General features: G+C 38.0%; 1 protein-coding gene across 1 annotated transcript in view; it reads right to left on the bottom strand.

The window, feature by feature from the left end:
• The window catches only part of LOC122812829, a 93,149-nt gene that overhangs the window by 28,771 nt on the left and 38,196 nt on the right, over positions 1-26,182 (bottom strand). The window contains exon 4 of the mRNA XM_044084880.1: positions 19,086-19,226. Coding sequence (XP_043940815.1) covers positions 19,086-19,226 — 141 coding nt within the window. The remainder of the gene's footprint in view (positions 1-19,085; positions 19,227-26,182) is intronic.

Below are 26,182 nucleotides of genomic sequence, written 5' to 3'. Positions count from 1 at the left end.
TGAGTTGTGTGTGTATTATAGATATATATATATATATATATATATATATATATATATATATAGTGATAAACTGAAAGGCTGCCAGCCTAGCTAGATAGAAATTTGTAAACAATTCTATGTCATTTGTAAATATTAATATAATCCACAGGCTTGTTTTACAAATGTAAAAAGAAATATATGTTATGATTAAACTATATGTTGTACTGAGCTTCAAAAATGTAACCACAGTGCACCCTGCTGGAAGAAAGCTGTTAAGTAAAGAATTTTACAACTGTATTTGATCTCAAGCTTGGAGGCAGGATGTCTTGGCTAGGAAATTCTTTCTATTGTTTGAATGATGCTTTGTTTTTTAAACGTATATTGAAATTGAAGGCTTTGACCAGATGAAAGGAATGAGTTTGATTTATATTTATGTATTTATATATTTGAATATTATTAGTATATGCTAACATATATGTATTTTTATTTTTTTTTTGTCTTTTTAATGTTTATTAACATGGAGTAATGTAGGGCTTTTAGCCCTTTAAATGAAGGCTTGGCATTTAATTGTTATGTGATGTCATAACTTGTAAATTTATTTAAGTCATGTATTCTTGTAGTTTGAATTGTCTGAAGAAGTTTGCTTAATCAGTAAACGAAAGCGCTAACCATATTGTTGGATTCAGTGTGGTTTTGTTCCTTTTTAACAAAGTTTCTATTGTTGTAAGACAGAGATAATTACTAGATTTTACATGTAAAGTGTCCTTTGTTGCTGTAGCTTCTGGCAGGTGCAAAATTACAAAGATATGTAAAATTTCAAGTTCTGTGAGCATGGGAAACTTCAGCAAAGGTGTCAAGAATGATGTAATCTGAAATGACTCAGCAGTTCTGTGCATTATCAGTTTAAGGGCTATCTCAAAAAGAAAGAAGAGCATTGTATATCTTGTCTTGGATCTAGTAAGAGCATCCACTCACCAGCACTTGCTTGCTCTTTAGTAGAATTTAGAACAGTGATTTCTCTTAGAGATAGATATGAATATACCCAGATTAGTCTAGCTGTTTTCTATATTTATGTCAGACTATCCTACAATATTGTTTTAAAGTATTTCCTGTGATTTCTGAACTCTGTAATGTCATTGTGTTGAAGTAATAAATATTGTCTTGTGTTTTTATTATTTATTATTAAATATTTTTAAACATTTCAGCTGTGGCTGTTTTGTGTAGAGATAATTTAAATCAACCACACAGCGAACATTCATAGTTCTGATCACAATTGTTTTATTTCTTTTGTTAGCTTAGTTAGTCAGGGAGAGCAGTCAAGCATTTCAGCAGAGAAATATTGCACGCTGACTAGGAGCCATTTGGCTGAGATGTGCCAGGCTAAAGGACTGGTGCATGGAAACCTGACTAAAGCAGACATGATTGCAGCTTTGGTCACAGCTGCCTCAGAAAATAGCAACCCGGAGGATGAGCAGACTGGCCAGGGAGATGTACAACACTCAGAGAATGGACAGCTCAACCTTTCTGCAGAGGTCTTAAAAATCCATCTGGAGATAAAGAGGATTGAGTTGGAGGCCAGGTGTTTGGAAATGGAAGGTGAGGAGAAGGAGAGGCAGAGCCAACATGAAAAGGAGATGCTGACTCTTCACCAGAGTCATGGAGGTAATGGGGAAGGGAGTAGCTGGACCCCAAAACCATAAAAGGTCAGTAAATTTGATATTTTCATTCATATGTTAGAGAGGGTATGTAAACAGTATGATGTTGACCAAAGGCTCTGGGTATAGTTCCTGAACCCCTTACTCCATGGTAAAGCTACGAATGTACTTTCCAAACTCTCTGGCAATGATTTTTTTAAATTATAATACTGTAAAGAATTGTTTGCTAGAATTTTTTAAGCTAACACCTGAATATTACATGAAAAAGTTATGTGAGCATAGATGCAAGGCAAATGGGAAGTAAATAGTGTGGGAAGAAGTAGCCAGGGAATTGTTATGGCTAGGCTTGTATAGGCCATAGGGTTGATAGCCTAGTACCAACCTATGAACCTATGAAAGTGTGTGTGAATATGTTGCTGAACTAAGCACATGTTTTCAAAGGTGGGTGAGTGGATGTCAGGTCACCACTTTTGAAGTGCTGGCAGACCTTTTGGTGAGGGAACAAGCCCTTAGCACTTTGCCTGAGGACATGAGGATCTGGTTAGCTGACAGACAATGTGCTACATCAGATTAGTTGGGGAAGAAGGGAGACCTATACCTAGCAAGCAAAGCATCACTGCACAGGAAAGGGACAACCAGTGCTGCTAATGGGTCTAAAGGAACCCATGATGGGCAGCCCAGACTGCCACAACAGAATCTGACAGTATCAGGGGAAGCCACTAGTCCAGGTACATGTCCAGGACCAAGGGTTAAATGTTTTGAATGTAACCAGTGGGGCCATGTGGCATATAGATGTCCATGGAGGCAAGTTGGGGAACAAAAGGTGAGAGAGCCAGTAAGTGGGAAAGACAAAATGCCGACAGTAGGTTGCCTTGAGACAACAAGGGTATCAAACTACCACAACAAGTTATAGCCTATCTTAGTGAATGGCAAAGATGCCATTGCTAAGAGAGACATAGCCTCTGACATAACCATTGTCAAAGTCAAAGTCAAAGTAAACTTTATTGTGATTCAGAAATCACACAAGTGCAAAAACTGAATGAAATTCCGTGTCTCCAGACTCAATATGCAAACAACATATAGACTATTTTCACAGACATATACACATGTAATGCCTTGCTATTACATCACAGACATGCAGACATACATTGTGAAGCCTGCAATGGTTACAGAGGAGCACTACTTGCTTGGGTAGTCTACTCCTGTCAGAGCTTTAGGAGGGACCCCATTCCAAATGCCTTTGGCTAGGGTTCACATTGACTGGGAGTGTGGAAACAGAAGCCAGCAAGTAGGTGTGTTTGAGGATATCGCTGCAGATGTCCTGATAGGGAATGATTTTGATACTGCAGCACCATGCATTCATGCAGTTACATGCAGTGAGGCTTGGAGACAAGCATGTGGGTCTGGTAGCCTGGGGAAGACCCAGACAGACCGCACACTTGCAGCCAGGACTGGTGAGGTGGTTACTTCAGGGAGGGAGCTACTCTGTAGCAGTGAGACTGAATGTGAAACACAAATGATGTTCCCTTGGACAAAGTGACTGTAAAGGTAGAGGTGAGTAGTAGTACCCAGGCTGAAAGTGTGGCACCGCTGTCAGAGGATACCAGACTTCCTGTGGAAGGGGAGCTGGGAAGGGTTACAAAGAGAGAGATGAGATAAGCTCAGCTCTCAGACTCTACATTACAAGGCCTGAGGCAGGTAGCCAGTGAGGCACCTGATTCTCAAGGGAAGGGGGAATCTGTTTACTGGGACAAAGGGTTACTGAGAGTGGACCCCTGAGGGAGAGCTAGAAGGAGAGAGAATACAGTAGGTGGTAGTGCTTAGAGCCTACCATCTGGCACTTCTAACCATAGCCCATGATATTCCCTTTGCAGGTCATATGGGCATAAAACATACAAAGAGACGTATTATGCAGAACTTCTATTGGCCTGGAATTTCCAGAGATGTAACAGGGTACTGCAGGATCTGTGAGCAGTGCTAAAATGTAGGCAAGGCAGGAGACAAGGTGAGAGCTCCTTTGATGCCTTTGCCTGTGATTGAGAAGCCATTTCAGAGGATAGCTATGGATACTGTATGGCCTCTGAGCACCCCAACTTCCACAGGGAAAAAGTATATCTTAGTGGTAGTAGATTATAAGATACCCTGAGGCAGTGGCTTTGTCCTCCATTGAGGCAGAAAAGGTGTTAAATGCTTTGTTAGAAATTTTCAGCAGAGTAAGTTTCCCAAAAGAAATACTGACTGACAGAGGTGCCAATTTTATGTCAGACCTGCTGGCTTGTCTGTGGAAGTATTGTGGGGTGAAGCACCTAAATACCACGTCCTACCATCCCCAGACTAATGGTCTTGTTGAGAGGTTAAACTCTACACTAAAGTCCATGCTACGGACATTTACAGACCAGTTTAAGAGGGAGTGGGACAAATATTTGCCCCATCTTTTGTTTGCTTACAGCGAGGTTCCCCAGGAATCCACAGGTTTTTCACCCTTTGAGTTGTTGTATAGGCATAGGGTGAGGGGGCCTCTAGACTTAATTCAATGTGAGTGGTAGGGAGAGTGTGAATCTCACAAGGTGTCTGCAGTGGCATATGTCCTAAACCTCAGGACAAGGCTCAGGGAACTCATGGGCTTGGCCCAGGAGAACCACGCAGAAGAACAACAGCAGAAAAAGGTCTGGTATGACAGGAATGCTCGAGCTAGAGAATTTGCTGTAGGACAGCAGGTAATGGTTCTCGTTCCTGTCAGATATAACAAGCTGCAGGCATCTTGGGAGGGACCCTACAAGGTGGTAAGGAAGGTCAGTGATGTTAACTACATGGTGGAACTGCTAGGTAGGAGGCAGGGGCACAAATTGCACCATGTTAACATGAAAAAACCCTACCATGATAGGGAGGCCCTTGTGTTGAGTATTTGTAGTGGATTACAGGAGGAGTCTGAGGGAGATCTTGTAACTGATCTCCTCAGTGAATTCAGACTAACACCTCCATGGGAGAAGTAGCAATGTCCTATCCAGGTTCGAGAAATCTGAGTAGTGCCACAGGAGTTTGGGGACATGTTCACTGGGAAACCAGGATGTACTCACCTGGTGGAGCACCAGGTGGATACATGACCCCAAAGCCCTATTAGGCAGGCACTTTATAGGGTGCCTTAGAGAGGCAAACAGACTCTGAAGGAGGAGATACAGGAAATGTTGGAACTAGGGGTAATTCAGAAGTCCAACAGTCCCTGGGCCTCCTCAGTGGTGCTGGTGCCAAAGAAGGATGTCAGCACCAGGTTTTGTGTGGACTACGGGAAATTAAATAGTCACACAGAGTCAGATGCTTATCCCATGCCTAGGACAGATGAAGCCCTACAGCAGCTGGGTGGGGCTAAGTATCTTACCACCAATGATCTTACCAAGGGTTACTAGCAGGTGCCTTTGACTCCCAGTGCTAGAGAGAGCTCAGCCTTTGTGACCCCTTGTGGCTTGTATGAGTTCACAAAAATGCCCTTTGGGATGAAAAATGCCCCAGCCACTTTCCAGTGGCTGGTAGATCATATCCTAGCAGGAGCAAGAGGGTTTCCCCTTGCTTACCTAGATGATATTGCCTTCTACAGCCATTCCTGGCAAGAGCACCTTCAGTATGTCAGGGAGGTGCTGGGAAGACTACAGAGGGCAGGGTTGACCATTAAGCCCAGCAAATGTTAGGTGGGTATGGCAGAGGTCTCCTACCTGGGACACAGAGTGGGAAGTGGTAAGATCTGTCCAGAACTGACCAAAGTAGAAGCCATTCAGGCATGGCCTGCACCTGTTACCAAAAAGCAGGTGAGGGCATTCTTAAGGATAGCAGGCTTCGACCGAAAGTTCGTCCCCTGTTATAGTACCATAGCTGCTCCTCTCAAGGACCTAACAAGGAAAAACAAGCCAGATAAGATAGTGTGGACTCTAGAATGTGAGCAGGCATTCCAGAAGCTTAAAGAAGCTTTGGGAGGACCCCCTGTGTTAGCCAGTCCAGATTACAGCAAAGAATTTGTTGTGCAGGTGGATGCTTTGAACCATGAGGTAGGGGCTGTACTTAGCCAGATTTCTTCAAAGAGAAAAACCGGCCCCAGACTGACTATGATCTCTGTGTGCTCTTAAGGGAAATTGTACTTTACTGTGTGTATTTGTTATCCCCTCAATGTGCATGCCCCTCACTGATGCTAGTGGTGAGGATTGAGGCTCCTTGATTAATGGGCCAGTGCACAGGCATCACATCTATATAAATATATATATATATATATGTATATATATATATATATATATATATATGTGTGTGTGTGTGTGTGTGTGTGTGTGTGTGTGTATTTTTTGCCTTCACACTGACATAACTAATTCTACTTATCTTGAAGAAATCAACATTTGTTATTATACATTAAGATTTCTAATGCTGAAAGAATTGTATTATCTAAACTTTGAGTAAATAACCTATAATCTATTTAAAACTTAAACTGGCTACATGATAATAGAAAGGCTTGATCTTTTCCAGTTTCCAAAACTACTTACATCTCCTCTTTGTTCAATTCTAAGAAAAGAATGATTTCTGCGCAATTGTATAACTCAAAGTACTTGACAGCAAATAAAGAAGTAGTCGAGAAAATTTTGTTTTCTGTTTGAAAGCCTTGTGGCATGAAAGCTCTGCCAAGGCCACATGTGCTAGAATATGACAAATTGTTTCTTTATATATCAGAAGCAGTTAGTCTTGATGGAATGAGAAAAGTGGAAGAATTTTAATGAACGTTGAAAACTATATTACTTCTTCCAAATGAACACCATAGCCAACAAATTATTTGTCAAAACTTTCAGAAATTTGTTATTTCAACAAGGTAATCCAGAAATTGTATATATTACACAAATAGTAAACATAAAAGATTTATAGCACAGTGTTTTGGAACCCGTTTTTCAGTGATATATCAGTATAATAGTGAATAAAACTAAGCTGTACTAATGAAACATAATATTTAAGGACTGCCAGATGATATTTTGGAAATGAGATGCAATTTATGAGAACACAAGACTACTTGTTGTATATTGCTATTCAGCCACAGTCACATCTCTCCTAATTGCAGAAGACCAGATGTGTTTTATTTATGATACCGATAACTTATTTGCTTGTTCAGTACATGAATGCTGAATTGTTTCAGACAATTTCTGCATAGACAAATTATTTCCTGATTGCTATATGAGTGCAAAACATTTTTGTAACGCATGGAGTGTGGTGATTATGGTCTGAAATTCGAAAAAAAGACAAATCAGTTAAGTGTTAAAGTAAAGTGAAACCCGACCTTAACAATTGTTAAGCACCCCATGTTTTAAGTTTTTATGGTCAGGTCTAGTGCTAGGCAGTTAAATATGTCAGTACTGACTAGTAAATGACAGTGGCAGTACTGCTGTCTGAAGAGATAACATGCCCCTTCCTCTTACAAACTTAGAAAGTAGCTAGAATAACAGGATGCATTTGCCAAAAGTGTATATTTTTTTTTCTAAAAGGTACGAATTCTGAAACTCAAATGTAAGCCACTATTCAATGACTTCAGTCCTCCATGATTTTGTCAGCCCCAGACTTTATGAGGAGCAGACCAAATAAATAAGTCAAAAATCTGGACATTTTACAAAAATCGGGACTGTTGAGAGCCATAAAAGATGAGTGTAAACACAGTGGAAAATGTTACTCTGCCTTTCTTACAGTACCCGATAAGTGCTTTACAGCTTTGAAAGCTCTCAAAACACTTATCACTCATTTTTCTTTTTTCTGTAAGTAGTAGTACACGGAGCAGATAAAGCTCCATGCAATACAAAGAATTATCATCAGGTCACATGGCTCTTGAGGTGAATTTCTTGCCATCCATATCTCAAATACATAATAAACAGGTTATGCTCAGCGACCTGATCAAAATCATCTATGTTATTTACTTGACGACTGTTTATTTTTCTGACAGATTAAAGCTTGTGTCAAGTAATTATGCCAAGTATTTATTTACTAACAGAAGATTTGCACTTGAGCTGAGATACTTGTTCCTTTTCTAAAATGATTGCTAATCTTTTTTTGGAGATATGCAGATAAGGTGTTTGGGCTATAATATCTCACTGGATTGTCTATCTCAAATAAGCTATCACCCTTCAGTAGGTTTTCCTGCTTTATTTGCAGTGTGCACTTAAGAGATCAAAATTTGTCTGTCAAATTTTAAGTTTAAAATTTGTTTTAAACTGTAATAAGATCTATAATAAAGATTCCTTTACTGTAGGCCACTGGTATATAAGTTACACTTAAAAGAAAGTGCATTGAAATTACTTTCACTTTTGGAGAAAAATCACCGAGCTGTAGCTGTGATTTTATTTAAACAGCAGCAGCATTTGTGTCTGAATAAAATTACCTTTATTTTTAATATTTTGAGTTTTGTAAACATGGCAGAAGGTGCTAAAATAAGAAATCTCAAGTTCCAAGACAAACATTCCATGCTTTTTCAAAATATAGAGATTTGAAGGAGCTAGTACAGGTTCATCTTCTGCTATTGGTGAGAAAAAACTCAAAGGTATAAACAGTAGTTTCTGAGGAGATTTCTAAGTAAGGTCTTTTTTTAGTTTCTAAGGATATTTCTAAGTAAGGACTTGTTTTGGTGACAAAAGTAGGTCTAGTGAATCTGAAATCTGAAACAAAGATCTATGCCCTTACTGAAAGTAGATAGTATAACACTGACAAGAAGGGTGCTTGAAATGTAGCTTGCCATACCTGTCAACCTATTAATGCAAGAAATGTGGACAAAGCCTAAAATAATCGGTTGAGAAAGGCCCAAAAATAGGTATATTACTCTTATATAAATTATTAAGTAGTTAAAATTACACAATTTATGTTAGCATTTATTTTCTGAAAGATATGAAGTCTAAAATTCAAATTTATTCAGCTATATAGTGGCTTCAGTCATCAGTAATTTGCCAGAAAACTACAAGTTTTATGAAGAACAGACCAAAAATATGAGGCAAAAATCTGGACATTCTGTGAAAATCTAAACAGTTGAGAGGTATGCTGCTTGGTATTTTAAAATTTCAAATTAATGGAAAGGATCTTCTCAAACGTTTCTTCTCCATTTCATATTGACACAGGGAGGGTTGAAATCAACGAAGATGGTGCTTTTTCTCAAGCTTTGTCATTTTTACAAGTTTTGTTTAATGTCAGGACACTTCATATGTAGTACAGTAAAGATTTTTCAAAGAGAAGGAGTTATTTTACAAACTGACTGGGCTAAGCAGGACAGTTCCAGATATTTGAATGCAATCACTGTACTCCATGCACTAAATACACAGTAAAAATCCATGCTGTAATATTTTCACAGCTAATCTGCTCTTAGCTTTAATATACTGTTAATCAAGATGGCATGATTAATACCAGATGGATTAGATGCATTTAGTACTATCTGACACCTAAGTTCTTCATACTTGAGAGTGTTCTTTCAATACTCCCCTCAAGGTGAAATATCTACCTTTTGTATTATAAAGAACAATGGTACATTGTGTAAAATGTTTTAAATGACATTATTAGATGCTGTCTTTCTGAGGTCATTAAGGTGCTCCTAAATTATGTCATTCAACTGCCTCTCTTCTTCCCTACATAGAAAACATCACAGGAAAGGCAGCTGGCCAAATGCACTACCCCTTTGATTTTATAGTTACAGGCTTCCAGACAAGCAATAGTTTTAGAATAACAAGTTACTAAGGCATAGGGACCTTCACTTGATGTACATTTGTATATTTTACTCTGTCATTTGGTTTATAATTTACTTGATTGTCCATTTTACATTGAAGAACATCCGTAATGTTCCTACCCCACCTGTACACAAAAACAGATATATCCCCTAATGTCATGATGTTAATGTCCTTAGTCACAATATTTTTTTAATACTTTTTTATGCTGCCTGTAAAAATAGATGTCAAACTTTGATGCATACAAGGAATAACCATGGCCTTAGAGAATCAATTATCTATGGCATTAGTACCATGTGTAAGCTTAATACTATTTATTGCTCTAAATAATACAGGAGGAAAATATTTTGCTCTGTGACTTTTAACTTATTGGGCTATAGCTTCAACTATTTTAGGCAGATAGTCTCTGTCAAAAAATATCTATTTCAGGCTTCCAAGTTCCTTGATAAATACTTCTTCCTCACTTACTTGCCCAGATACCTTTACCCATTTGGCCTTTAATTATATTCCTTTTTTTGCCACGTTGGGTGGCTGCTAGTATAATATTACAAAGTATTTGAGAATGTGGGTTTTCTGTATATAGCTGAGCAAAACTTTTCATTAATGTTATACTTGTATGACATAATGTCCAAGCAAGGGAGCCCACAGGATTTTTTGCAGGGGGTGCAAACCCAGAGCCCTGCCCACACAGCCCCACCCACCTCTGCCCACACAGCCCCACCCCCTCCACCCACACAGCCCCCCCACCCCCACCCATGCAGCCATTCCAGTGTCCCATTACTTGGATATTTCTCCCCATTTGTCATAGACACTGTTCAAATCTCTCAGTGTACATACTGTTTTATGCTTTACATCTACAATAATTACAGATATTTGGATTTCATTTACAGCTTTTATTTCACATTTTATAGCACAAACACTGATAGACATTTACTAAACCTAAACAAAGCAATAGTCTTACAATGAAAACAGACTTAGCATTAAAACTTCTCTACCTTTGAAACTCACATTCATTGAAACAGCATTGAAACTCACATTTAAAGAAAATGTATCTGGCCAGTGGCAGGTTAAGTTTACCTTTGGACTGTTTTCAAATCATAGGCCCTTGCACGCATTTTTTAGGGCCATGCAAACGTTCTTTGATTCACCTTACTGATTGTATTAATTATAATATATAAATTGAATTATATCCCTTGCATAATACAGCATCACTTGTTAGAGAGTGTGTTTTAAATTTATAGTTTTGAACATTTTTCCACTAAGCAATGAAACAAAACATACAAACCAATAATGACAAATTGCCCAATTCAGAACATTTCAACCATAAAAGGCCACTCAAACGTTTGCCATTACAATCCACCAATATCAGTCAATATACACAATCTCTGCAGAAGTAAAAGTCATCTGAATAACTCCACATTAAAGATATCTGAAAATAGTGAAGATGTTGTTGCTAGAAAACAACTTTATATTTCACTGTTTCATCTACAAATTCAGTACCTGCTGCCCTCAAAGAATAAATTGCCTCTGTTACATTAAAAAAACAGTAAGCTGGCATATTGCAATAGGAAAATGGCTGGACAGATTCATAGGTTCTAGGCATTTCATCCAGAGAACATCATACTCAGCACTGCAGCACCCCACCTCCTTAAAATCAACTTGCTGTGGAACTACAACCTACAGCCCTCTACATGAAGATGCAAGGATGCTACCTGCTGTGCTACTAACACTGCTTTAAAATTCTATACCACAATCATGATGCCATTTGCTAAACAAAACAGTTGCACATTTTAAGCAGACTTGGCATGAGCAGCTGTAAACTTCTCTTCCCTTGAAGCTCACAATTCCTTGAAAATAAATTCCATCTGCTAACTCTAACTAGGGCATTACACACACACACACGCACGCACGCACGCACGCACGCACGCACACACACACACACACACACACACACACACACACACACACACACACACACACACACACCGCAACCTCTTAGTGCAAGAAATCTGGACAAAGCCTAAAATAAATAGGGACAGATTATAAATATTGCTCTCATGAACCTAGAAAATTGCTAGAACAGGATTTGTGTTAGTAAGCATTTTTCTAAAGGGTATGAAGTCTAAACTCAAATGCCTGCTATTATTTAGCAAATTCAATGCTTTTTAGGAGGAATATGGGGCAAAAATCTGGACATTCTGCAAAAACCTGGACAACTGAGGGATATGCTACCTCCCTCTTATACATAAAGACACACACACACACACACACACACACACACACACACACACACACACACACACACACACACACACCTCTCAATCTCTTCGCACAAGAAATCTAGACAAAGCCTGACAAAGCCTGTTATAATGTTGGGGACAAAGGCCCAAAACTAGGGACACATTTAGAATGTTACTAGAATAACAGGATTTGTGTTAGAATGCATTTTCTAAAGGACATGAAGTCCGAAACTCAAATACATGTCATTTAGCATCTTTAATCCTTAGCTCATCCCACTGATTTGTCAAAAAAAACAGAATTTTTATGAAGAACAGATCAAAAATATAAGGCAAAAATCTTGACATTGTGTGAAAATCTGTAGAGTTGAAAGGTATAACACACACATACATCCCCCTACCTCATTAGAAAGTGGATAGGACAACAAGGTTTGCATTAGTATGCATTTTCTAAGGATATAAAATCTAAAACTCAAATGTTTGCCATTATTTTCTGATTTCAATCCTGAATGATTTGCCAGAAAAAAACAAAAAAAGGGAGTACCATCACAAGAAATGCTACCAACTATGCAACTATTTGTTAGCTTCAGCATTACAGTTCCAACTGCTTAAGTCTCAATATGCGGCCTCTTTAATGATAAAGAATTTCTTTTAAGAAACTACAGACTCGTGCTTTGATCATTAAAGTAACAGCGGTTGCATAACACTTTCACAACACCGACATGAACACCACAAACAGTTGATGTTTAGTCTTCCTTAACCCCATCCAAAATGGCAACTTTTTTGAACGAACCAACCAAGAAAGGTGCAGACTATCACGGATCAGTTGTAGAGAACAAAATACAATAATTAGTTGATAAACTTGCACAAGCATGCCAGCAACGCTCGCTCTTGCGCTGCCCCAAACTTAAGTTTAACGATCAGTTCAGTAGAACTTACAAGCTGATTCATCCTAAGAGAAGGTGCTACTGCTGAACTACCTCCCCCCCCATAACCATCCACTGCTCCTCCTATTCAAAGTACCCTCCCACCCAACCTTGTACCTTTTAGCATATTTCTTGTCCAGTCACTTTCATATCACTGCCTCCACCACAAACACTGCATTGCAATGTTCATATCTAATTCTAATCAACCTACACAACATGCTTCAAACAGTTTCCCATGCAGATCACAGGACTTCATCTTCGGAGTTGGAAGTGGAGGTAATGGTTAAAGTATTTACCTCACAGACAGGAGGTACATGGTTTGAATCTCACTAAGGGAACTTCGCTAGGCTTAAAATGGCCCAAAAAAGAACAGCTAGCCTAGTACTTACTTATGACTTACCTCCTTAATGTATCAGCAGACCTCACGTCTTACCACCATCACCTCACCTATGAGATTTTACACCATATCACCTTTCTTGGCTCTATCAGTAATAACTTACCTAGCCTCTTATGCATTGCTCCTGTATAATACATTACAGCATGCATTCAGCTCTTTAAACTCTCTGCTTGAGTTGGGTTAGCAGTCAATTGTCTCAGGAAAAACATGCTGTGAAATTAATTCAGTAGCTTTGAAACCAAACATAAGATAAAAAATCAAATACTAATGGCTAAAAAACAGGTACTCAGTTTTTACCCCTTACTACAATGCCCATAGACTAGACAAAACAAACAAAAAAGCAGATGTTGCTGTAATTTATAAAAATTCTCACAAATTATTGTCCTACCCCACAGTATTCCACAATTTCATAATTTGGAAATAGTTATCTCACTACTGAAACTTAATAACTACAAATCCATAGTAATTATAGGCAGATACATTCTACATGGTAGCAATACTGCCACTAAAGACTTTCTCTGCTGGGTTTCAAATAAAATTGCACAAGAAACATTTATCCTAAGTGACCTAAACATTGACTGAATGACTATTAGCTGAGCAGAGTTTACCAACGTTATACATCTGTATGGTTTCACCTAGCTTATCATCTCCTCAACCAGACATAATATAATATCCATCAAAGATTCAGCATGTGACTGGATCATTACTTTGTCAACAAGTAGCATTGCAGCATTTGGTACCCTTACAGATACTATGAGTGGCTCTTTGCCTGTATTTGCAGTCAGCCAGATAAACATTCCCGGAAAAACCACACCATTATGAATAAGTTAGATTTCAGTAAGTTCCAACCAGAGAACTTTAAAAATACCCTAAACACACTTTAACTGGTACACACTTAAAAACCAGCCACTTGATACTGCAGCTTCAGATTTTAATACAGCCTTTCTGAATATCTCCAGTACTCATGCTCCACGTAGAACTAAAAGAGTTAACTCAAACCCTATGCCATGGCTGTCCACCGAAACTAAACAAGTCATGAAAGATAGGAACAAAGCTTGGAAAACCTGGTCACAAAATAACTCCAAGAAAAAAAATGCAGTATTATAGACATCTCATGAATCAAGCCAATCATTGTATCAGATCAGGTAAAGATATCTCACTACACGTCTTTTCAAAATAGAAATAAATATAATCCCGAGCAATTCTGGACATCAGTAAGCAATCTCTTCCATCCAGGACAAATCAGTATGAGTAACCCATCCACTACAGACCTCAGAAACACTGTTGCTGACCAGTTTAACCACCAGTTCATTCATTCAGCTGAATCATTACATAATAACAATAACAAACTCACATATCCACAAGTTGTATCACCTCCAAACAATACAAATGGAAGGTTATACTACTAAGTTATTTGACGATCCGGTATGAATAAAGTGTCTCTAATACACAAATCAAAGCCAGTCTGAAGTTTCAGCTTGTGGTCTTCCACCACCTCCTTGAGAGACTACACCACAAAAGGTTAGCATAAAAACAATGCATTGCAGGAAAGACTTGACCTACGAGTTTATGCGCCCGTTTTAAACCACTTAAGCTCCAAAAGTAGCTATTTAATGTTGTGCCATGACACAGCAAATGTCTCGGAATACCCTCTATGTGTACATAGTGTTGTGTCTTGTGTGCAACTAAATTCCCTTACCTGACTTGACGTGAAGAGAAGCAAAAGCAATAGCAAAACAGAGTGGGCAAGGAATTCCCTTACTTACTGCAGCATTCAACACAATTCCCTTACCAAACAATGTGAACAGTAATTTCAAATAGCGTGGGTGAAGAGGAACATGACATCTGCATGCACAGACTTGATGCGACTGGACCAGCAAGCTACGAGACCGTTCTTAAAGAAGAACTCCCTTAAAAGTTTTTTTTTTTTGGTTATTAAAAGAAAATTAATCTCCCGCCCACCCGCCCGTTCCAGGGGGTGCAAGTGCACCCCCTTGAACCTGCCTGCGGGCACCCTTGTGTCCAAGTAACTGATCTTGTCCTTTGAGGCTTTCTAAACACATTTTAGGAAAGTAGTTGTAGCCTCTAAATACTCAAAACATTCTGCTAGTGCTTTCTCATCTCCATGCCATAACAACAACAACAACAAAACTATATCAACTAAAAATTGTAAATACAGTTTGATATAAGACACATAGGGTAATGGAAGAACACGTAGGCTCGCCCATTCCCAAACTACAATGTTTGCATATAGGGGCTGAAGCACCATCAATAGCAATCCCCTGTGTCTGGAGGTATAATTCACCTTCAAAGTAAAAATAAAAAATAATTGTAATCACAAAAGCATTCCATAAATTGTTCTGTTAAAGTTTGTGTTAGACACTTTTTTCTCCCTCCCCAGTGGTATTCATAAGCCATGTCATACCCTCGTCTTTAGGGATAATGCTGATTAGATTTTGAACATCACCAGTCACCTTATAAATGTCATTATCAAAACTAATCTTAAATGTATGCTGTAAAAATGCTATGAGTCTCTTGGAATGTACTTGCTTTGAGTAAGTAATAATGTCAATGATTCAGATGGCGCAGTGGTGCAGTGGTAGCATTGTCGCCTCATGGCATGAGGTCCTTCGGTTGGAGTGCCTTCTGTGTGGAGTCTGTATGTCCTACCTGCATTTGTGTGGGTTTGCTCTGGTTTCTTCTCATGTTATAAAAACATGCATCTGGAGTGTTTCTCCCCAGGCCTCCTCTGAAAATTGGCTTTGTTTCAAGTTGGACTTTAATGTTAAATAAAATTTTTAATTTGTTGTCAATGAACTTTGCCAGATGTACAGTCTTAGAGCCACAGGCAGAAACAATTGGCCTTTGTGGGGTGGGGGGGGGGGGTTGTCATATATGTCCTTACATATCTTTGGTATTCCAAAGATAATGCCTTGTATTATGTAGTTTGACAAATATAACTCTTTGTAACAAAAGGTCTTCTAACATCATATCTGCTTGAGTATGATATGTTCAATTTATGTTTTGAAGTCCTTTGGTAAAACATCATATTAAATGATATATATAGCCCATACAGCTCACATAATCAATATTGTTCATAATAACACCCCCACACCGTTGTTTACTTTCATTATGCATCAACACATAACTATAGAAGGTTTTCCTCCTTAGTCAAATTATAGAACCTCTTTTTGTTTAATATATTGCAAGTATATATTAGTTTCATACTTCTCACAAAAGTGAGAATGTCAGATTTAAAGATGGATTCACCATGCTTCTTCTCATGAGTCCATGACCTATGATGCTAAAATATTCATTAAAAAAAAAAAAAAAGTCAAGTTTCCTCACAAATAGTGTTAGTTCCAAAAGGAGGCCTGTGATTTTTATTTTTGGGTGTTGTTATGAACATGAATCCAATACTGAATAACTTGAAATATAATGGCATGATTTCTAAAGATCGGCAGTTGAAAATAAAGAAATTATTATAGTAGAAAATGGATACAGCACCTCCATTTTCAACCATCATAAGCTCATGTTCCCCTGTGGTGGTTTCATTTCTGGAGAAGTCTGTGGATGTTACAGATGAAAACACTTAACTACAATTTGTTTTTTGGAGTTATTAAACAAGTTCTTCTGAATGTAAATGGTATATTCTATAAAGTTCTATAGTTGCATAATGCATGACACTTCAGTGTGTATTACTATCTCACGTTAACCACCTGTATACAAATTTCTGTGGATTATGTATATGTATTTTGTCATGACTTTGTTGAATATTTTTGTACTGACTGTTTTGAATATTTTTGTACTATGATGTACTATGTGGAGCTTTTCTCCCTGGGCCTCTGCTGAAAATGAGCAAGTTTTGCCCAGTCAGACTTTCCCGGTAAAGAAATGTAAAATAAAATAAATAAAATAAGTAAATAAATAATAGTTTGACTCCCATGCAAATAGTTTCACCTAGCTAAAATGTATGCTTCTGCTGTTTATTTAGTTTCAGTCTGGGTGTCAAAGCTTGGGCTGAAATCTTATGCAGCTTTACATCTTGATATCACCCTTCATTATTTTACAATTTATTGTCATGTCTTTGAAATGCCTCTGAAATGAAACAGACTCCAAAGATGAGGCAGAGAAAACAATATCTCCTAGATAATGTTGAAAGTACACAGTTTAGTATTGTCCTCATGCAGAACTACCTTCTAAAACAAAGAAAATGACTTAAAACTTAAGGAGGCATGGCACTCTTCGTGGAACACTTGTAATGACTTGTTTTGCAGATATGTAATATTCTTGTCTAAGCCATTTTTGCAAATTTCTAAATCAATGCAGTTTTAAGATCCACTTTTTTCCTTTTCCTGTCTCTTCAGTAGGTCCCTCAATATTCAGCACTATTTAAATTTCTTTTAGAGACTGTAGCTCAGGTTTTGGTCTACCCTTCTGATTAGCTTGCACTTCACTCACTAGAACTATCACTGGATCAGCACTGCACATCAGATGAGTCTTGTACTAGCCCAGCAAGTGACCAATTCACTTTAACACTTTCCTGCAATGTTACAGTAATGCAGTGTAATGTTTCTTAATACGTTACAGTAATGCAGTGTAATGCTTCCCTGCAATATTACCGTAATGCAGTGTAATGTTTCTTAATACAATGTTACAGTAATGCAGAGCAACGCTTCTCTGCAATATTACAGTAATGCAGTGTAATGTTTCTTAATGCAATATTACAGTAATGCAGCGTAATATTTTCTAATGCAATGTTACAGTAATGCAGTGTAATGTTTCTTAATACAATGTTACAATAATGCAGTGTAATGCTTCCCTGCAATATTACAGTAATGCAGTGTTATATTTCTTAATGCAATGTTACAGCAATGCAGCGTAACATTTCTTAATAAAATATTACAGTAATGCAGTGTAATGTTTCTTAATCCAATGTTACAGTAATGCAGTTTAATGTTTTTTAATTGGTTTCTCATTCTTCTTGCCATATCACTCACTGTTACAGAGGCACCATCTACAAGATGGCATGTTGCTCAATCCATGCTTTGCATAGGCCTTTATCCTCAGGATGGCTGCCAGTGCCTTTCTCCTCCCACTAGCACAAATAAGGCTTCTATTTAGCTCCCTTTACTGGTCTGGATAACTGCATGAATACCTTTTGTAGTCATGAAGCCAGCTGGTATAAACCTTGCACTTCTCCCATCTTTCACATTCTGGGTATAATCATTCATCACACATACTGTGCTCACCGGGGCTAAGCAAACATCTTGGTTCGGACAACCATTCTTTCATTTCAAAGCATGCTTTATATCATATTTTAAATTATACAATGACCCCCCCCCCACCCATTAGTATTCCAAAACATGCACGTTGATTAGCCAGCATGCCCGGTGTAAATCCCACAATATACCAATGTAAAAAAGGTCCGGTCACCTGAACTTTTTTCCATTGGTATAAAGTCCTCAAAACATTTTTTTTAAATAAATAAAAAAAAAGAAAAAAGAAAAAAACGGAGCAACGGAGACTGTCTTTTCTCCATTGCTTCTATTTCAAAACATTGATGTACTGGGTATGCATGGGACGCAAGTCCCATACGCATGCTCAGTACATCAAAACAAGGAAGCAGTGTACTACAACCAGCGGAAGAACAGTGATGCACCATTATACAAAGACATTATTTAAGAAAAGTATTTTTTTCTTAAATAATGTCATTGTATAATAGCAATAACCGACTCAATGGTTGTGGTATATTGAAATTTACCCACGGTTGGCTTTATTAAATCTCTCAGGCTTCGCCTTCGTGATTAAACCACACCAACTATGGGTAAATCTTCAATATACCACACCACGTTGTCAGTTATTGCTTTAATATTTAATCTTTAACTAGTTTTCCTCACACACTACTACCCACTAAGCAAATCAATTTGAAGGTTTCATCCTTAGCAGCTGGTCAAAACTGAAGCAATTCGCTATAGCATATCTCACAGAATGACAAGAATTGAGAGTCTGTGGAGTAAATATTGATGGATTTTGATGGAACAATGTTTGTTAACATTAAAACAGTATAACAACGTGTAAAATTTACCCAGTTTATAATGCTGGACAGAATGTTTCACAGATTCATTTTTAAAAAGCTGCTTATGTAGCTTTCATTTCAATGCAACATTTAATTATACCTGTTTAAATCTGTAGGCTAGCTGTATTTTAACTGATTCTTCAGCTTTTCCATGTAGTACTAAGTTTGAGATGGCATCTCTTTTAGGTTCTGCCATGTATGCATCCAGTTCATCGACAGGAAGAAAAGACTGATCAATATCCTTGGAGAAACAAAAACAAACAGTTACTCTAGAATACAAAATAAGCATCAGTGAGCAGCGGAGGGGCAGCTCTGCCAAAGTGCTACAGCAGATATGGCTCTGATAGTCAGAGCTTCACTGGCTCTAGAATTTGAGGTCTTCACATTCCTTGTATCTTCTGCAACCATAAGCTTGTTAGACCCACACCACAGGTACCTGCAAATATATACACCAGTGGTCCATGAATGTGCAGGCTCCCTAATGTTAGTGTACAGAAAATGGCACATTCTGCTTAGTCCTATATTAACCCTATAATATACATCATTCATGGAGGGCTGTACTGTATTTTGCCATGGTGGCCTGTTTCTGTCTTATATGCTGTTACTCAAAAAAGAAGGCATTCTTGTGTTCAAAAAAACAAAAAAAATGTTACAAAGATTCTAGGCTTTGTAAGTACTCAGTCAAACATTGCTTTGTACCGTCAATATCACAAAACAAAACAATACATGAGGACATGTTATGGTTATATAAAATATAGTTTTTGATTGCTATGTAATTATAAATCTGTGTGGTATGCTAATAGTTCAGCATTTAATTACATCATTAAGAAGCACTGTAGATTTCAACAACGAATGTGCAAATTATATTTTTGGTACATCCAAAATAATACATTGGCCAGACCAAGTTTAAGATGAATCTTTGAATCCTGGGAAGTGGGCACATACATGTTTAATGTAAATGACTGCACGGAGAATAGCACATTACACTAGATGAAATTATGCCTAGAGCTGCTTTGTTTTCAGACCTTAGCTTAGACTGCTGACTTTTTTAGGAATGCAGGGACTGGCTCTGTTATTCGTTGGGCTGGTGATGAGGGTCTTGATTTTAACCTTTAGGTCATGATACGGTGTCATAGTTGTCCTTTTGATATACCGTCTTAAACTAGTACTGGGAGTTCTCATCCTGCTTTCTAGAATGTTGAGAGTGATGTTTCTTGAAAGCTGCATATTTGGTCTTCTATTCTTATTGACTCGTATAAACAAGTCTCAACATGATGTTCTTCATACTGATCACTGCTGCAGTATCCTTAGCTATATGGCTTATATCCTGCCAAGGATATAACACCCAGACAGCTTCCCAAATTTCAGGGCATCTTCCATGCACCCAGACTGTCAAGCAGCTTGAGCTGAGCTAACTAAAATACAAGTTTAGGTGTGAAGCCCTTCAGAGCTTTACTGCCACTGAAGGGTATGATCCTCTGAGGCATTTGAGAACTGATAGTCAGCTTGTGCTTTACTTAGCTGGACATATAAGTTCCCTATGGGGAAGAAACACTTCCATTTTCTTATTTTTTTACACGTTTTATTACTTTTCACTTCAGAAGGTTATTTTAAAGCTAGGAGTGTTGTATTTTAATGGCATGTCTGGAAACTGTAACATACTTTTAAACAGAGCACTCACTTCTGCCCATTTAAAAGTAGCCTTATCTAACTTATAAAATGATATATGTGGAGAAAATTGTGTTATTTTAATTTTGTGGGGCTGCCATAGTGTTTGAAGGTGCTTTTTTACTGTGTTTTTTCCTGTAAAAAATATAACTTTTGTAGACTGTAAGTTTTACTGGCATTCCTGCTTGTTTTCCCCAGATCAGAGGCACCATTTTTGGCTTGACCATGGAAAAAATTGTCAGTCCCATGGTCGGCCTTTCTTACAGTCCCAAAAAGAAAAAGTTAAGCAAACAGCCTTTGCCACCACTGCAGGCTTGCAATAAGCCTCAGTCATAGGCAGGTGACTCAGCTGTGCCCATCTGTTGTACTTCAGACCTCTAATCTTTTACCTGGAACCTCTGGTGTAGCACCTACAGTCACTATGGACTGGTAGCTAGCCACATCCTCTGCAGCTGCTGGGGTGCCCTCAGTGGGCAAGGGAGAACCACTCTTAATAGTCCTGGGAGTGGGAACAGAAAAGGTTTACCTGTTGTGTCAAAATGTTGTGCCCATCCCTGGGAAAGCAGAAACTGCCATTCGTAACATGGTTGACCCAATTTTTCCTGTCAAAAAGAAACAGAAAACCAAACATGTATCTACTCCTCCTCAAACTTCTTTGGGATATGAGTAGTTTACTTGGACTGGTTCTGAGTTTGATTCAGGCTATTGATCCATTTTGTAGAGTAGTTTCCAGTAAAAGAAAGAGGGATGTCTCCTTTCCTGAAGATATTCATAATTACGAATCTGAAAAGGAAGATGCAGGGATGGATTCAGAGTTTTGTCCTCAGGTTTCTGATTCAGACTCAGCGGAAAGCTCACATTCTGATTCTCTCTGTGGGGATTTCTCTTTCTCATTCTCTGAGACTATTGCTAGAATGTCCCAGTGTTTTCAGTGGGAGAATACTGAGGTGTCTCTGTCCTTCAAAAACTACTATGATTTATTACAGAAGGCTTTTCCAGAACCTACAGACATTCCTCCTGTCCTTTCTGCTTTAGAGGATGTGTGTGGTACTGCCTGCAATTTTCCTGAAAGTCAACCAGCTGTCCCTAAAAAGGTAGATAGGATGTCTAAAGTTCCTCAGTCTTTTAAATTATTATACACTACTCCCAAACATGACTCAACAGTTACAGCCTCAGTGGATGTCTCTGCTGCTAAGCATTCAGTTAATTCTAATCCTACTCTTTCTAATAAGGATGGAAAAAGCATTGCTAGGTAGGGGAAAAATGCATACTTCTGCAACTTTGAATTTCAGAATTTTAAATTATCAGTTAAAGTTTATTCTGACATATTGTGAAAATACGAGGAACATTGTATCTACAAGTTTCTTTTGTTGAAGAAAAATCTGCTTTAAATAACATAGTTTCTTCTACTGCCCAGGTCACTACTCATTGTTTGCAATGTGTGTATGACACTGTTTATACTTCTTCAGGATTATGACCACTGGGGCAGTTTTAAGGATATTTGCTTGGCTGCATTCTCAGTGCCTTCCAGGTGATATTAAAATGAGATTTTAAATTCTCCCATGGTTGGAGGTTTAGTGTTTGGCCCCTCTGCTGCAGAGTGCAGGAGGTGTGGGATACCAAGGACAGATGCAAGCATATAAATATCAAGGAGATGTTTGCCCTGATCAAGGCACTCAATTTTCTGAACCATCTTTGGTCCCTGGGACCAATTCAAGTGGGTATAGACAATACCACAGTGATGTGGTACACCAACAAGGGGAAACCATACTGTACCCCCTTTGCAGACTAGCCATGTTAGCTTGGAATATAGCTTCACAGCACGGTCTCACTCTACAGGCATCCTACATTCTGACAGAGTAAAACTGTGTGACAGACAAGTTGAGCAGGACCAGGGCAGACCCTCACAATTGGAAACCAGATCCAGGGGTCTTCCAAAAGTTGATCCATCTGTGGGGAATTCCTTAAGTAGACCTCTTTATTTCCTGTCTGAACAATCAACTGTCAAAATTCTGTTATAGGACTTCATGCAAGAAGGCCTGGAAGACAAATGCCTTTTCTTTTCTTTGGACAGGGATGTTCCTGTATGCCTTTCAACCCTTTCCACTAATATCCAGGGTACTGCTGAAGATTCATAAGGAATCCCACAAGATCATTGTGATGACTCCCTCCTGGCACAGGCAACCGTGGTTCTCACTTCTTTTGAAGTGGCAGGGGCAATTACCAGAAGCTTCCTTATAGAATGGATCTACTCACACAAGAACAGAGGTGTTTGACACACCCTAACATCGGTCATCTAGAACTGACTGCCTGGATGATAGGATCTTAATTCCATTTAGGCACCTGTTGTCTGAGGATGTGCAGCAGATACTAATGGGGACAAGAAAGCCTGCTACTAGAAAATCATACATTAGGAATTGGAAAAGGTTTTCTAGTTGGTGCCAATGACATAACCAGGACCCATTCAGGAATAGTTGTTCTCTGCTTTTACAATATTTTACAATATTTTTGTGCATTACTATCCTGTGGCCTTTCTTATTCCTCTATCAGGGTTCATTTACTGGCCATTTCAGCATGGTTGCTCATGGATCCTCCTCTTTCAAGGCAGTTGCATGTTAAAATTTTCTTGACAGGGGTTTTGCATAAGACACCTCTAAGTAAACTGGTGGCCCCTCCTTGGGTTCCTAATTTTTTGTTAGAAAAGCTAATGGTTGTTCCATTTGAATCAGCTAATCTGGCTGAAATGAGGTTCTTAACCTAGAAAACAGTTTTATTGGTTGGTCTGACCTCTGCAAAAATGGTATTGAGTTGCCAGCCCTACCTCACTTTCTGCATTTTCTGCAAGGACAGGTTTTCTTTGAGAACTAATCCTTCTTTTATGCTTAAAATAGGATCTGAGTTTACTTTAAGCCAAACTATCCATCTCCCAGTTTTCTTTTCTGAACCTAAAACGGAGGTAGAAAGGATAATCCATACCTTTAATTTCCACAGAGAACTCAGATAATATCTTGACAGAACTAAATCTTTCAGACCATTGGGTGAATTGTTCACTTCTTTTGAAGGTAAGAGGAAGGGACAGCTGGTGCCAAAACACACTATTTCCAACCGGTTATCTAATTCTATTACCTTTAGTTATACTCACCATAACAATTATTTCCAGACTGGGTCAAAGCCACTCTACAAGGACTTTAGCGTCTTCTATGGCTTTTTGGAAAGGGATGGATTCTAGAAGTATTCTAAAACCTGCTATTTGGTCCTCTGTACATATTTTTACAAAGCACTATAAGCTAGAGTCCTTCTCTAGGTTTAGATCACACTTTGCTAGGACCATTCTCCAGGGATTCCTAGACCCTTCTCCTTCCAACTCCTAAATATAGCTAGCTATGGTGATTCACCCATATAGCTAAGGCTACTGCAGTAGTTATCAATATGAAGAACATAGTACAGTTGAGTAAAATGAACTTACCATAACAGTAGATGCTTGAATGGTCACTACTGCAGTAGGTCTCCACCCCCACTTTTTTTGGTGTGTTTTTTATGCCAGGGTGTGGACATTTATGTTTTGTTGTTCCTAGGTTGTCCTTTCAGGGCTCAGCCTCCCTCACTTTGCTGGCAGGAAATTTCTGTGTGGAAGGTGTCCTGAAGCTTTGGAAGTAGGCCGGCTGTTATAACCTTGACAGGATGTAACCCATATAGCTAAGGCTAGTATAACAGTGATTATTTGAATATTGACTGTGGTAAGTTCAGCTTACACAACTCTACTTTTTTTCTGCTAGAACTGTGAAATTATTTTATATAGATGATGCAGATCACCAAGTAAAACACAGAATTCGTCCAGAAGATTTTCCTAAATAACCTCAAAAAAAAAAAAAAAAAACACCACAGCATAAATGATTTATGATTTTATTGTTAGTTTATTGTTTGTTTCATGTTACCTGATGTTTTGACAGTATTTTAAATGTTTGGATTGTGTTAGTTGAGCAGCCCTGATGAAGTTCTGAATGTATACAGAATAAAAGCATTAAACTGATTGAGTAATATATTCAGTGGATTGTTTCTTGTTACGCTTTTTTCCCCAGTTTTTTCATTTAATACAGCAGTTGGCATGGACATCATGTCTTAATCAGGGCACGTTTAGTTAATTATTTATTTATTATTACCTTTGTTGACCTGGAAAGTCTAATTGGGTGGAAAACCCTTTTTCTGTAGAGGTCCAGGGAAAAAAAACTTCACAAGATACAGAGACAGGAAGTAACATACATACATACATACAGGCATAGTGCAGTGAATCAAATGAGCAAACATTCAGAAATAACAATGATTGCTTGGGCACACGATAGTGAGAAAACAAAAACTACAAATAAAAACAATAAAATGGTGAACCGATACATGGCTGCAGTGAACACACTCAGGTTTATTAGAAAAAGGTTAGTGCTTTTTTAACCATACAGGTCACTTCATCAGACCATCACATAAAAACTAAATAAAACAACAACACTTTTATATATATATATATATATATATATATATATATATCACACATTCACATTTTAAAAACATCGAGCCAATCAGAAAAAAATTCAATAAAAACAACTGAAAACTTACATAATTACTGAATCCATTCATTCAAACAGTTCCCTTCACCAAACATAAAGAAATGCATACTAACCAACATGATCAGGTTTATATCTGTCAACCTCTTAGTGCAAGAAATCTGGACAAAGCATGACAAAATGGGGGGACAAATGCCCAAAAATAGGGACAGATTTTAAATATTGCTCTTATAAACTTTAGAATGCTGCTAGAGTAACAGGGTTTGTTTTAACATACATTTTTTTAAAGTATTTGAAGTGTGAAACTCAAATGTATGTCATTATTTAGTTATTTCAATTCTCAGATCATTCCAGTGATTTGCCAGAAAACCACAAATTTTATGAGGAACAGACCAAAAATATGAGGCAAATATCTGGACGTACTGCAAAAATCTGTACAGTTGAGAGGTATTCATGTTGCAACGTCACCACTAATTACAGGCATATACTCTATTAAGTGCAAAATATTTCTGAAATGACTTAAACTTCAAAGTCAGCACCTAAAACATATATAAAACCTCAATACAATCTAAACACATGAAAAAAATAAACAAAAAAATTACTTAAGGAGCTCTCTTGATTTGAGAACTGGTTTAATAGAAACTATTCCATTCAAACCAGAACTGTTATCAGCTCTTTGCTTAAGTATCCAACATAACTCACTTCTCTCTGTTCTGTTGTCCAGATCACCCAACCTAATACTTTCATCTATAACCTCAACCACCATAAAATGAAATACACGTGTATGGTCTCTATCCATGAAAACTAAAACATGACAAGGTGCATATGAATAATTGGGTCTATATTAAAAGACTGAAGAGGTGTTTCAGTGAACACCACTTGGTTTACACGTAATGAGCAAATGCACTAAAGCATGAAAGCTAAAAACAGCGATTTCTTTCCCTGGGAAAGAAATCGCTTGGCCATCCCCATGTGT

Source organism: Protopterus annectens, chromosome 10.part0 (genome assembly GCF_019279795.1).
Source record: "Protopterus annectens isolate FY-2018-M chromosome 10.part0, PAN1.0, whole genome shotgun sequence".
NCBI lineage: Eukaryota > Metazoa > Chordata > Ceratodontiformes > Protopteridae > Protopterus > Protopterus annectens.
The sequence above is the reverse complement of the archived record's forward strand: the minus strand, read 5'-3'. Positions and strand labels throughout refer to the sequence as shown.